The sequence below is a fragment of the Sorghum bicolor genome, chromosome 10, assembly GCF_000003195.3.
Source record: "Sorghum bicolor cultivar BTx623 chromosome 10, Sorghum_bicolor_NCBIv3, whole genome shotgun sequence".
Taxonomy (NCBI): domain Eukaryota; kingdom Viridiplantae; phylum Streptophyta; class Magnoliopsida; order Poales; family Poaceae; genus Sorghum; species Sorghum bicolor.
In genome coordinates this window covers 58,838,638-58,851,078 of record NC_012879.2, presented here as the reverse complement: position 1 = coordinate 58,851,078, position 12,441 = coordinate 58,838,638, and the positions used below count along the sequence as shown (strand labels likewise).

At 39.9% G+C, this 12,441-nt stretch overlaps 2 protein-coding genes and 1 long non-coding RNA gene across 4 annotated transcripts; all 3 read left to right on the top strand.

Moving 5' to 3' along the window:
- Positions 585–2,073, top strand: LOC110430974. The gene is made up of 3 exons (XR_002448412.1): positions 585–853; positions 1,083–1,183; positions 1,308–2,073. It is a non-coding gene; the product is annotated as an uncharacterized LOC110430974 (long non-coding RNA).
- LOC110430973 (disease resistance protein RPM1-like) lies at positions 3,370–7,788 on the top strand. 2 transcript variants are annotated; one of them, XM_021449296.1, is made up of 4 exons: positions 3,370–3,564; positions 3,947–6,052; positions 6,122–6,772; positions 7,071–7,788. In XM_021449296.1, the coding sequence occupies exons 2-4, from the start codon at positions 4,024–4,026 to the stop codon at positions 7,163–7,165; spliced, it is 2,775 nt and encodes a 924-aa protein (XP_021304971.1). In that variant the 5' UTR covers positions 3,370–3,564; positions 3,947–4,023; the 3' UTR covers positions 7,166–7,788. The 2 variants fall into 2 exon arrangements, with proteins under 2 accessions (XP_021304971.1, XP_021304970.1); XM_021449295.1 differs by having other exon boundaries at positions 3,371–3,564; positions 3,947–6,772.
- Positions 8,919–12,376, top strand: LOC110430924 (disease resistance protein RPM1-like). The gene is made up of 2 exons (XM_021449149.1): positions 8,919–11,806; positions 12,023–12,376. Exons 1-2 carry the CDS (start codon positions 9,055–9,057, stop codon positions 12,115–12,117), a joined length of 2,847 nt encoding a protein of 948 aa, XP_021304824.1. The 5' UTR covers positions 8,919–9,054; the 3' UTR covers positions 12,118–12,376.

Sequence of the window (12,441 nt, the reverse complement as noted above, 5' to 3'; positions counted from 1 at the left end):
GCTGATTTTTTTAAGCCCTTCAAGATTACATTCAGACACTTCAAGTGCAACCAAATACTAAAGATTCCTGGCATTGTATTTGGAGAAGCAGCAACTATGCATCAACAAAGTTCTACAATTAAGGCAACAACTATAATTGTGTCCTATTGCAAAAACAATGTTGAAGAGACAGCTTTCCACTTGTTCTTTAGCTGCTCTTTCAGTCAGGCTTGCTGGAGATTTCTGGGTATTTATTGGAACCTTACAAGTGATTTTTTCCAAACGATGATGCAAGCAAAGCAACAGCTTTGAAACTCATTCTTCATGGAGATCTTCATCATTGCCTCCTGGCATATTTGGATGCAGAGAAATAACTTCATCTTCTACAGAGGACGCCCCTCCTTTATTTCTTGGAAAACCTCTTTTTACGAGGAAGCCAAACTTCAAGCCTTTAGACTTAGTGAAGAAAAACAACATGCTTTTCTCCTCCGTTTAGACTCTCTCTCCTAGTTCCTTCTGCTGCTCTGGAGTGCAGGTTCTCCTGCCCTCTTGCTGGCTGTGTGGCTTAGTGTTTTTTTTTTTTTTTTTGCGAATAGGTTGTGTGGCTGTTCGTTTGGTACCTCTTTGTGTATACAGTCTTTTTTTTTCTCTTTTTTGAAAATTAATAAAAATCTCTACAGTGGGGTTTCCCCTGCTGTACTTTTGGGTAAAAAAAAGCTGGACCCTGTGGCATCATGTACATCAGGACACTCCACCACATTGTATCTGACAGATATGTCAAAGGAGTTTCTAGGAAGCCTGCAAGGATGCGAGAATCCCATTGTTCAACATATACACAACATTCATGTTTATGAATCCTCTAATTCTCAAGCAGGTAAATTTCATTTTCTTGGTATGCCAATTATTTGACAAAAAAACTAATGTTGTTGAGACATTCTCAAAATAAATTTCATGTTAGGAAAGGTTAAACTAACTAGCAGCAAGATATATAGTATCTAAAACTTGTTGGTTTACTCTATAAAGCATTTTGTTCGGTCTCTTCTTATTCACCATAAGGTCCTGTATATTGTACAGCAGAATAATTTTTTTTGTTGGTATTGCAGTAAATAAATTCTGCTTTGAGCCATACCTCTCCACGAAGTTCGGCCCTGGTGCAACTAAGTATGCCCCTACTTACCAGGGCTCATCTGGCATTTGACAATCGGTGAGAATTCTTTAATGAACCAACCGAGCAATATGCATCTTGGTGCCGAAGCTTGAGACGAGCTCATTGTTTGTACTGTGCCTCATATATGGTTTTTTAACCTAGCTACTGAAACAATTTGCAGCCATCAACAACGTTGAATTCAGGAAATATTCGGCATCTGTTTCCATGGAGGCTGAAGCATGAGTTTTGGTTGACAAATTCTGTACTCCCACCGTATAGGATTTATATGTCGTTTAGGACAGCAACACGATCTCCAAAACACAACTTTAACCTCTTATTTTTATAAAAATATTTAGGAAAAAATAATATATGTATACTTCTATGAAAGTATTTTTCAAGACAAATCTATTCATATAATTTTCAAATTTGCAAACTCAATAATTTAAAAGTTATTGATGATTTATATTTCCAATGTTTGATCCAAACCTTATTCAAAACGACATCTAAATCCTATACGGTGGGAGTATTTGCTGAAATATCCAGCACAAAAATAATAAATGCTTGAACAGGCTGCCACAGATTAAGATGTGAGAGTGGCAGTGGCTTCCTGAGCTCCGTGGAACCTGGAACATTTTATGATAGCATGGCCTGTAGGGGAATTTTCATTGTACCACCGCTAGACTTGGACAGTTTGTACTTTGTACTGATTGTATGTATGTAAATTGTGAGTTTACCAAAGTATTGGTTCAAAAAGTCACAAGATGGTTAATATATCTTGTCTGTAATAGATTCGTTTTTTAGCCATTTGTTACTCATGGATTTCGGCCCTCACTAGTGAAATGTCTTTTGTTGTAATATTTTAGAATTGACAACAAACGTGTGTAAGTTAACAGACTGCATTTGTGTAGCTTAAACGAACAAGGCCACATGAGTACATGACCGATTCACTTGCATGTGCCGAACTGAAAACACCACTAGTGCTGAGGACGAGCGCAAGCTCGGTTGGCTTGCTTTCGCAGTGTGCGATCAGTCGGGTGGTTCGATCCCTAGCTCGGTGGCTCGCTTTTGCTGTGTGCAAGCAGCCGGGCACGAATCGACACGTTTCTTCACCGAGTTTTCCACGTAATAAATTACAGGTGCTTGTCATACCTCTGAGTCATACTATAGCTTTAGGGTATGTTTGGTTATGGATGTTAAAGTTTGACGTTTGTCACATCGAATGTTTGGACATATGTATGAAGTACTAAATGTAGACTATTTACGAAACTAAAAACATGGCTAGTAATTTGTGAGACAAATTTTTTAAGCCTAATTAGTCTAAGATTGGACACTAATTGCTAAATAAAACAAAAATGCTAGGTACATATTAAACTTTAACAACCTCAACCAAACACTCCTTTAGTTGTAGGTTTAGGCCTTGTTTAGTTTACCTCAAAAACAAAAAAAATTTCAAGATTCCCCGTCACATCGAATCTTGGAACACATGCATGAAGCATTAGATATAGACGAAAACAAAAACTAATTGCACAGTTTGCCTGTAAATCACGAGATGAATCTTTTGAGCCTAGTTAGTCCATAATTAGATAATATTTGTCAAATAAAAACGAAAATGATACAGTGCCGAAATCCGAAATCTTTCCGGAACTAAACAAGGCTAGTTTACGCATTAGAGGTATGAGTGTGTTATGGCGTGGTGTGTTGTGACTTGTGAGTTGGTGCGCAGATACTATTTTATAACCAAAGGTTGAGACAATAATAATAATAATAATAATAATAATAATAATAATAATAATAATAATAATAATAATAATAATAATAATAATAATAATAATAATAATAATAATAATAATAATAATAATAATAATAATAATAATAATAATAATAATAATAATAATAATAATAATAATAATAATAATAATAATAATAATAATAATAATAATAATAATAATAATACAATGATAAAAACTGAGTTGCATATGATAGGTTGCCATTAAACGTATGTTGAACCCTGCATTCTTCCACTGACTACTTCATCCAGAGATGGATTTTTTTATTTATTTGCCACTCTTAAATGTGCCAACCCTATATGTGTCAATGACATATAGGATCATATGAGTCACTGACACATGGGTCAGAAATGACAACCCACGCAGCTCAGCCTCCATGCCGAGCTCCCCCTTCAATCCTCACCTCGTCTAGCTTCCTCGATTCCTCGTCTCCTCCTAGTAATAATAAAAACACCACCAGTGCCTGTGCTCGGACCTTGCGCCAGTGGGGAGTGGGGAGGGGCATTTTGGACCTCCTGCCGTTGCCCGTTGACGAAGTACAACGCGGGGGAGGACTGAGGCGGCCACCTCTGCTTCTTCAGTCCTTTGCTGACGTCTTCGCCGGCTTCTCCTTCGTCTTCCACATCCCATCGTCTGCTCGCTGGCGCCGAGGTAGGCACGCCTCCTTGCTCCCGCTCCTCCTCCTCTGCGCTTCTTTCTTGCGCTTACTGATCCGTGGGAGTAGAACTACGATTTTTCATTTATTTTCTTGCGCGCTGCTCTTAAGATCGATTCGCCGAACACCTTGTGGGCATCGGGCCAGCCAGCCAGGGCAAACCCTCTGGGTAGTGGAATCATGGCTGTCTGTCATGGATGGTTGATAGGGTTACAGGACTCGCTCCTCGCTCTTGCCTAGCTTTATACTCCATCCTGCTTTCTAATCGGATTGAGCAACACTTCTCTTCCTGCATAAATCGCTTCTTAAGTTTCATTTTGCACCAAAAAAAATGTGCTTTGAATAACTTGCCACTTACTTATGTTCCTATGATCGCAGAACTGTGAGAGTACTGCTCAGAAATACATGTGTATCTGATTTTGACAAAAGTGATAATTTGAGGCACCGGAGAAAATATGGCAGATGCCCTGTTTGTTGTTCTCAGAAAAGTTGCCCTTTCCCTGAGCGAAAGGGCCCTAGAGAGGATTGGCACGGAGGTGGTCGAAGTGGCACCAATCCTGACAGATTTTGAGCATAGCATGAAACAAATCCAGGGCGAGCTTTCGATTTTGCATGCCTTTATTGGCCAGAACAGTAGTCACAGAGATGGTGACAAGGCATTTGGTGCCTGGTTGGACCAGGTTAGAGATGTCGTCCATGAGGTGGAAGACATCGTCGATGAGTATGCGTACCTTACTGCACAAGCTGTAGATACGAGCAGCTTCTTCAAGCGAAAGTTCCATCAGATCAAGAACATTGGAGCATGGCAGAAGTTACCAACCCAAATCAGCCAAGTAGAAGCTCGAATTCAGAGGCTATCAGAAATGAGGAATCGGTATGGTATCATGGTAGGTCAACTAGAAAGGAGTAACAATTTGAAGCAACCAAGTCAGCTCTTTATGTCAGATTCTGCTTACCTGACTGATACCTCTGAGGTAGTGGGGAATGTCGATGAAATTGCAAGATTGACGCAGTGGCTTCTTGAGGAGAAACAAGATCGAACTCTAGTCGCCATCCTTGGCATGGGAGGTTTAGGCAAAACTACTATTGCAAGCAGTGTCTACAAGAATCAAATGATCAGAAGAACTTTTGATTGCCATGCTTGGGTTACTCTATCTCAGACTTACCATGCTGAAGAACTACTCAGAGAAATCATAAATCAGCTAATAGACCAGAGATCAATCATGGCAAATGGTTTTATGACAATGAATCGCTTGAGATTAGTTGAGGTGATACAAAGCTATCTGCAGGACAAAAAATATATGATTGTCTTGGATGATATATGGGATAAGGATGCTTGGTTATTTTTGAACCATGCGCTTGTCAGAAACAACTGTGGAAGTAAAGTGCTGATAACAACCCGGCGAAAAGATGTATCTTCTTTGGCAGTTGGCAGCTACGTCATTGAACTAAAAACACTTAAATATGCTGAAGCTTGGGAGCTATTTTGTAAGAAGGCATTTCGTGCATCAAAAGAGAATGTATGTCCAGAGAATCTTATATCTTGGGCAAAGGAAATTGTTGCCAAGTGTCAAGGATTGCCATTGGCCATTGTAACCATTGGAAGCATTCTATCATACCGTGAATTAGAGGAACAGGTGTGGAAATGCTTTTACAATCAACTTAGCTGGGAATTAGCTAACAATCCGGAGCTCAATTGGATTTCCAGTGTCCTGAATTTGAGCTTGAGTGATCTCCCAAGTTATCTGAGGAGCTGCTTTCTATACTGTAGCCTCTATCCTGAAGATTATAAGATTAAAAGAAAACAGATTTCCAAGCTTTGGATCGCAGAAGGCCTTGTGGAAGAGAGAGGAGATGGAACAACAATGGAGGAACTTGCTGAGTGTTACCTTATGGAGCTCAGTCAACGCTCTCTTCTTCAGGTCACAGAAAGGAGTACATCTGGAAGGGCTAGAACATTTCTGATGCACGATCTTATGCGAGAGGTAACTTCGGCCATTGCTAAACAGGAGAAGTTTGGTGTTGCTTATGGCGATGCTACTACAAACCAAGTTGTCCATGAAGCTCGCCGCTTAAGCATCCAAAGAGGTGCCAAGCTGTTGAGTTCTTTAGCAACTTCACGACTTCGCTCCTTTATTTTGTTTGACACTGAAGTCCAACCTTCTTGGATATATGATATTGTATCACGTTTCAGACTGCTAAGGGTCTTATGCCTAAGATTCGCTAATATTGAACAAGTGCCAGGCGTGGTTACAGAATTATACAACTTGCGCTATCTGGACATTTCACACACAAAAGTGAAGGAGATACCGGCATCTTTCAGAAAACTTGTTAACCTACAAGTTTTGGATCTCAAATTCAGCAGCGTAGAGGAACTGCCATTGGAAATAATGATGCTAACTAATTTGCGGCATTTGCATGTTTGTAAAATCCAAGATCCTCAAGAAAGATCATTGAATTGCTTCTGTGCTACAAAACTTTATGGTAATATTTGTCATCTCAAGAATCTGCAAGCTTTGTACACCATTTCAGTAAATATAAATTTGGTTTCAGAGCTGAGGAACTTGACACTGATGAGAAGTTTGGGTATGCTAGAAGTGAAACAAAGCTACATTGAAGAGTTATGGAACTCCTTGACAGAGATGCCGAACCTTAGCCGACTATATATTTCCACGTGTGATATCAATGAGGTCCTCAACTTGAACACGCTAAAGCTACTACCAAACCTGAATCTCTTCTGGCTGGCAGGAAAGTTGGAGGGAGGCATGCTCCCACAAATTTTTCCTGAGAAATTAATACAGTTAAAGTTAGATTGGTCTGGTCTGAAAAAGGATCCTATTAGCTCATTCTCTCACATGTTAAATCTTGTTAATCTGTGGCTCTTCGGGGCATATGCTGGGGAACAACTAACATTTTGTACAGGATGGTTCCCCAAGCTCAAATCTCTGCACTTAGCTGACATGGAACATCTTAATTGTATTGAAATAAAGGATGGAACAATGAAGAATCTATGTCTTTTGGAACTTGCTGGTTTAAGGAATCTAAAGGTTGTACCTTGGGGCATGAAGTACATTAGGACACTCGACCAAATGCTTCTGACAGATATGTCAAGTGGGTTCATAGAAAGACTGCAAGGAAGTGACAATCATATTGTTCAGCACATACATAACATCCATAATCTTGACTCTTCTGATTCTCAAGCAGGTAATCTCATATTCTTATTATGCAAATTACTTGATGAAATAGCTAACAAAGTTGTTATACCAATAACATACATATAGGCTGGAAAAGATCAATTTGAAAAGATAGGACAAAAGGTGTCATATAAATGGAAACTATTTGCATGTTTTTTTTTTCTTGAACGTGCAGTAGAGCTGCGCATATTTGCACAGCTCATCAGTAAGGCAGCTCTGAACATATTGTTTGACTTCCTTTCTTATTTACCATAGTACTTGTATATTATTTACACAGTGTGGTAAATTCTGCTTTATTGATGTTGCAGTAAATAACATCGTTTATCTGCCATATCTTGCCAAGAAGTTTGGCCCTGGTGCAATTAAGTATGCCTCTACAAAATGTGACTCATCTGGCTCTTGACAGTTCAGTGGGAGTTGTCTTCCAAATACGTATAGTTCGAGTTTTGGCTCAGTGCTAGTCATTGGGCAATATGTAGTTCATCTAGGTGTAACTGAATGAGCTAATTTCTGCTGTGCTTATTCCAAGGATTTCGATGGAAGCTACTGAAATGGTAAGCCGCTGCCATGAAGATCTACAATGGCAGAAATCGCCATCTGCCTGTGTAGAGGACGAAGCATGTGTTTTCTAGTTGAAGAGTGTATTTGTGAAAAATGTCCTCCATAAGAGTCATCAGACAAGTACAACATTTCAGTGGTTAAATATTAGAGGTTTAGAGCGTGCACATGAGTAGGCCATGCCTGAGTTTGGTGAAACATAACTTTCGTTTTTAGCTAAACAGTCAATTTGTACAGGTTATGTAATGTGAATCTGAACTCAGCTCCAGAGACCAGAGTCATCCCTTCTTGTTTGTGGCCTGAACTTTCAGGATTAGGAACTAGGGAGCTTTGCTTTAGAATCTTTCAGAATTTAGCTTCAACTTAGTCGTAAACGGTTTTGATCCCTGCCCCCTTGATATGATCTTGCCATACTACTGGGCGGCTGAAAAACATCATATGCTTCAAGAGACCTGCAACTGTAATTGATTTTCAGGGATTGTAGCCGGCCCGTGTGCCGGAAACATACATGAAGATGCGTCCAGTTCACCAGCAGTGTGGAATTAGATGCTAATTCCATTATTAGACTAGAGGATTTGCCACTAGCAGTGTGCACAAACTGTGGACATGGGATTTGGTGTAGGCACACATTGTGTGCAGTTGATTCGTTCCTATGTTTCAAATGGAAGCAGCGTGGACTGAATATTTAGTGAGTTGTGAAACAAGAGCCACCAAAATTTCGAGGAAGTGTGGGTGCGGCAAGGGCGCCCTCGTTCTGTACGGCCCCGGTCAAAGATCAAAAGATGAAACCTACTCTCCACTTAAAAAACACTTGATCTTTTGGACCTACAGTTGATGTCATGGTTTAAAAACACTGAGGTCAAGGGTTAATCCAATTCTGATTTCGATCTTGCAACTTTTTTTAACAACCTAGATGGCTCTAGCAAAGTTTAGTAAGCAGGATGGGTGTCCATGTGCTGAGCATTCTTCGTGTGCTTCTTCTTCGTCTTTGCTCCTCCTCACCTGCTCCCTGAAGTAGGCAGAAGGCTTTCTTCCTCCTCCTCTACCATCCTCTGGTGCCACCAACCGTGGAGATTAGACTCTTCGTTCCTTTCGCTCTGTTCACCCGCAGAGTAGACAGTAGAGCCAATTTTTACTGCACGCTGCTGTTGGAGCAATCCGTCGAACACCTTAAGGGCACCGGACAAGGCCAAATCCTGGGCGCTCGGTCCATGAGTGTCCTCATGGATACCTGGTTATTGGAATCCAACCTCGTCCCCTTATCAATTCGGTAGTTAGTTTGAGTACGTGAACCTTTCTTGCTAGTTAATTATTGTGCAGCCATTTCATGCTTCCTCTGTTTGAGGTTACAGGCTTATATCATTTCGTTAGAATCTTTGACTACCTATTACTCCTGCAGTGCATGATCTTTGTGACACAAAATTGATGTCTTCCTATTTGTAAATACTTGCTTATGATTATATTTTATGTCATACAAATAAACTGTTATTAGAGCAATAGTTGGTCAAAGACTTGTCCTAGCAAAACAAAATATGCCATGTGAAAGAAAAAAGTAGCGAGTACCTGATATCACTTCCATTTTGAACAAATTCCATTCGATGTTTTGAGTCAAGTCCTATTCACTTTTAAATAAATAATATTCTGTTTTTGCATTTCAGGTGTTACAGAGCTGCGTGTAAATCTTGTTGAACTACAATTATATATTTGACAAGGTGACAGTTAAGTTGAGCAGATATGGCAGATGCCCTCTTCGTTGTTCTCAAAAAAGTTGCTCTCTCCCTGGGAGAAGGAGCACTAGAAAAGATTGCCAAAGAGGTCGTAGAAGCAGCACCCCTCATGACAGATTTTGAGCATAGCATGAAACAAATTGAAGGTGAACTCTCAGTTCTGCAGGCCTTTATTAACCAAGTTAGTGCACAGAGAGTCAGTGACAAGGCATTTGATGCATGGTTGTACCAAGTTAGAGATGTGGCCCATGAGGTAGAAGACATCATTGATGAGTATGCTTACCTTACTGTGCAAGCCGTTGATACAAGCAGCTTCTTCAAGAGAAAGTTCCACCAGATCAAGAACTTTGCAGCATGGCAGAAGTTCCCTAGCCAGATCAGTCAAGTAGAAGCAAGGATTCAGAGGCTATCAGAAATGAGGAGTCGATATGGTTTCTCAGTCAGTGAACTAGATAGAAATAGTAATTTTCGGCTCTCTAGTCAGTTTTGTCTGTCAGATTCTGCTTACCTGATAGATAACACTGAGATAGTAGGAAATGTTGATGAAATTGGAAAACTGACACAATGCCTACTTGAGGAGAAACAAGACCGGTCTCTAATTGCCATCCTTGGTATGGGAGGTTTAGGAAAAACTGCTATCGCAAGCACTGTCTACAAGAATCAAAAGATCATAACATCTTTTGATTGTCACGCATGGGTTATTGTATCTCAGACTTATCAAGTGGAGGAACTACTAAGAGAACTTATAAATCAGCTAATAATAGGTGAGAGAGCAAGCATGCCAAGTGGTTTCATGAACATGTGTCGCATGAGATTAGTTGAGGTAATACAAAGCTATTTGCGGGACAAAAAATACTTCATTGTCCTGGATGATGTGTGGGACAAAGATGCTTGGTTATTTTTGAACTATGCATTTGTCAGAAACAGATGTGGAAGTAAAGTGCTGATAACAACCAGGAGAAAAGATGTGTCGTCTTTGGCAGTTGACAACTATGTCATTGAACTTAAAACCCTTAAAGATGCTGAATCTTGGGAACTGTTTTGTAAAAAGGCGTTTCATGCTTCAGAAGATAACATTTGTCCTGAAAATATAAGATATTGGGCAAATAAAATTGTTGCAAAGTGCCAAGGATTGCCACTGGCCATTATAACTATTGGCAGTATTCTGTCATACCGTGACTTAAAGGAACAGGAGTGGGCATTTTTCTTCAACCAACTTAGTTGGCAATTAGCCAACAATCCAGAGCTCAACTGGATTTCCAGTGTCTTGAAGTTGAGCTTGAATGATCTACCAAGTTATCTTAGGAGCTGCTTCCTATATTGCAGCATCTTTCCTGAAGATTACAAGATTAGAAGAAAACTTATTTCCAAGCTATGGATAGCGGAAGGTCTTGTGGAAGAGAGAGGAGACGGAACAACAATGGAGGAAGTTGCTGAGTGTTATCTTATGGAGCTCACTCAACGCTCTCTTCTTCAGGTCACAGAAAGGAAAATATGTGGAAGAGCTAGAACATTTCTGATGCATGATCTTGTGCGAGAGGTAACTTCAATCATTGCTAAAAAGGAGAAGTTTAGTATTGCACATAGTGGTGCCAGTACAACCCAAGTTGCCCATGAAGCTCGCCGCCTATGCATCCAAAGAGGTGCCCAGACCTTGAATTCTTTAAGTAGCTCACAGCTCCGCTCATTCATTTTGTTTGACACTGAAGTACCATGTTCTTGGATACATGATATTTTATCACGTTTCAGACTACTGAGGGTCCTATGCCTAAGATTTGCCAATATTGAACAAGTGCCAGGTGTGGTCACAGAATTGTATAACTTGCGTTATATAGATTTGTCATACACAAAAGTGAAGATGATTCCGGCATCATTTGGAAAACTTGTTAACCTACAAGTTTTGGATCTCAGAGACACCTATGTAGAGGAGTTGCCACTGGAAATAACTATGCTAACTAATTTACGGCAGCTACAGGTGTGTGCAGTCTATGATATTCTACTAAGATCATTGAACTGCCTCAGCGCTACAAAAATTCCTGGTAACATTTGTCATCTAAAGAACCTCCAAGCTTTGCAGATTGTTTCAGCCAATAAAGATTTTGTTTCACAGCTGGGAAACTTGAAGTTAATGAGAACTTTGGCTATTGCGGAAGTGCGGCAAAGCTACATTGCAGAGCTATGGAACTCGCTGACAAAGATGCCTAACCTGAATAGACTATTTATTTCCACATGTGATGTCAATGAGATTCTCAACTTGAAAACTCTAAAACCATTGCCAAATTTGACAACGTTCAACCTGTCAGGAAAGTTGGAGGGAGGAGTCCTCCCATTGATATTTTCTGTGAAATTAAAGCAGTTAAAATTGGACTGGTCTAGTCTGAAGAAGGATCCTGTCAGCTCTTTCTCTCAAATGTCAAATCTTGTTGATCTATTGCTCACTGGAGCATATGCTGGGGAACAGCTAACGTTTTGCACTAGATGGTTCCCCAATCTCAAATCTCTGCAATTAGCTGACATGGAACATCTGAATTGGATTGAGATAGAGGATGGAGCAATGATGAATCTACATGTTTTGTTACTTGCTGGTTTAAGGAATCTAAAAGCTGTACCTGAGGGCATCAAGTACATCAGGACACTCCATGAGATGTTTCTGACAGATATGTCAAATGAGTTCATAATAAGACTGCAGGGAAGTGATAATCACATTGTTCAACACATACCCAACATCAATAAGTTTGACTCTTCTGATTCTCAAGCAGGTAAGTTCCATATGAAATAACTCATATAGTTGTCATAAGGCAATAAAATAGATGTAAACCAAGACAGATCAATTAGAAAAAGAGAAGATGTCTAGTATCATACAAAAGGCAACTATTTGCGAATCTTATTAGTAGCTCTAGAGATTGTGTTTCGTCTCTTCTCCTTAGTACTTGTATTATTTACACAGCTTAATAAATGCTGATCTTTTTTTGCAGTAAATAACATGCTTTATCTGCCGTGGCTTGCCAAGAAGTTTGGTCCTGGTGCAATTAAGTATGCCTCTATAAACTGTGGCTCATCTGGTTCTTGACGATTCAGTGGAAGTTGTCTGCAAAAAAGGCCAATGCCCGTCATTTGAAGAAGGAACAATATGTAGATGCAGGTCATCTTGGTGCAGTGAATGAGCTATTGTTTCTGTTTTGTACTTTGCACAAGGATATTGTGGAAGTCACAGTAAATGAAGATTTACAGAGGCTGAATTCACCGTCTGTCTACATGGAGGATGAATCGTGTGTTTCTTTGGATACTCTGTTTTTATGAAAGATGTCCATCACTAGAGTCACCTGATAAGTAGAACATTCGGTGGTCACATATTACAGCGTGCTTAGCAAACTTGAGTCAGGCCTCGCCTGAA

Excerpts from the sequence above, each read along its gene's own strand:
- LOC110430973 (XM_021449295.1), top strand. The coding sequence starts at position 4,024 with ATGGCAGATGCCCTGTTTGTTGTTCTCAGAAAAGTTGCCCTTTCCCTG. Across the intron at positions 6,773-7,070 it reads CTCTTCTGATTCTCAAGCAG|TAAATAACATCGTTTATCTG; the intron begins GTAATCTCATAT and ends TTGATGTTGCAG.
- LOC110430924 (XM_021449149.1), top strand. The coding sequence starts at position 9,055 with ATGGCAGATGCCCTCTTCGTTGTTCTCAAAAAAGTTGCTCTCTCCCTG. Across the intron at positions 11,807-12,022 it reads CTCTTCTGATTCTCAAGCAG|TAAATAACATGCTTTATCTG; the intron begins GTAAGTTCCATA and ends CTTTTTTTGCAG.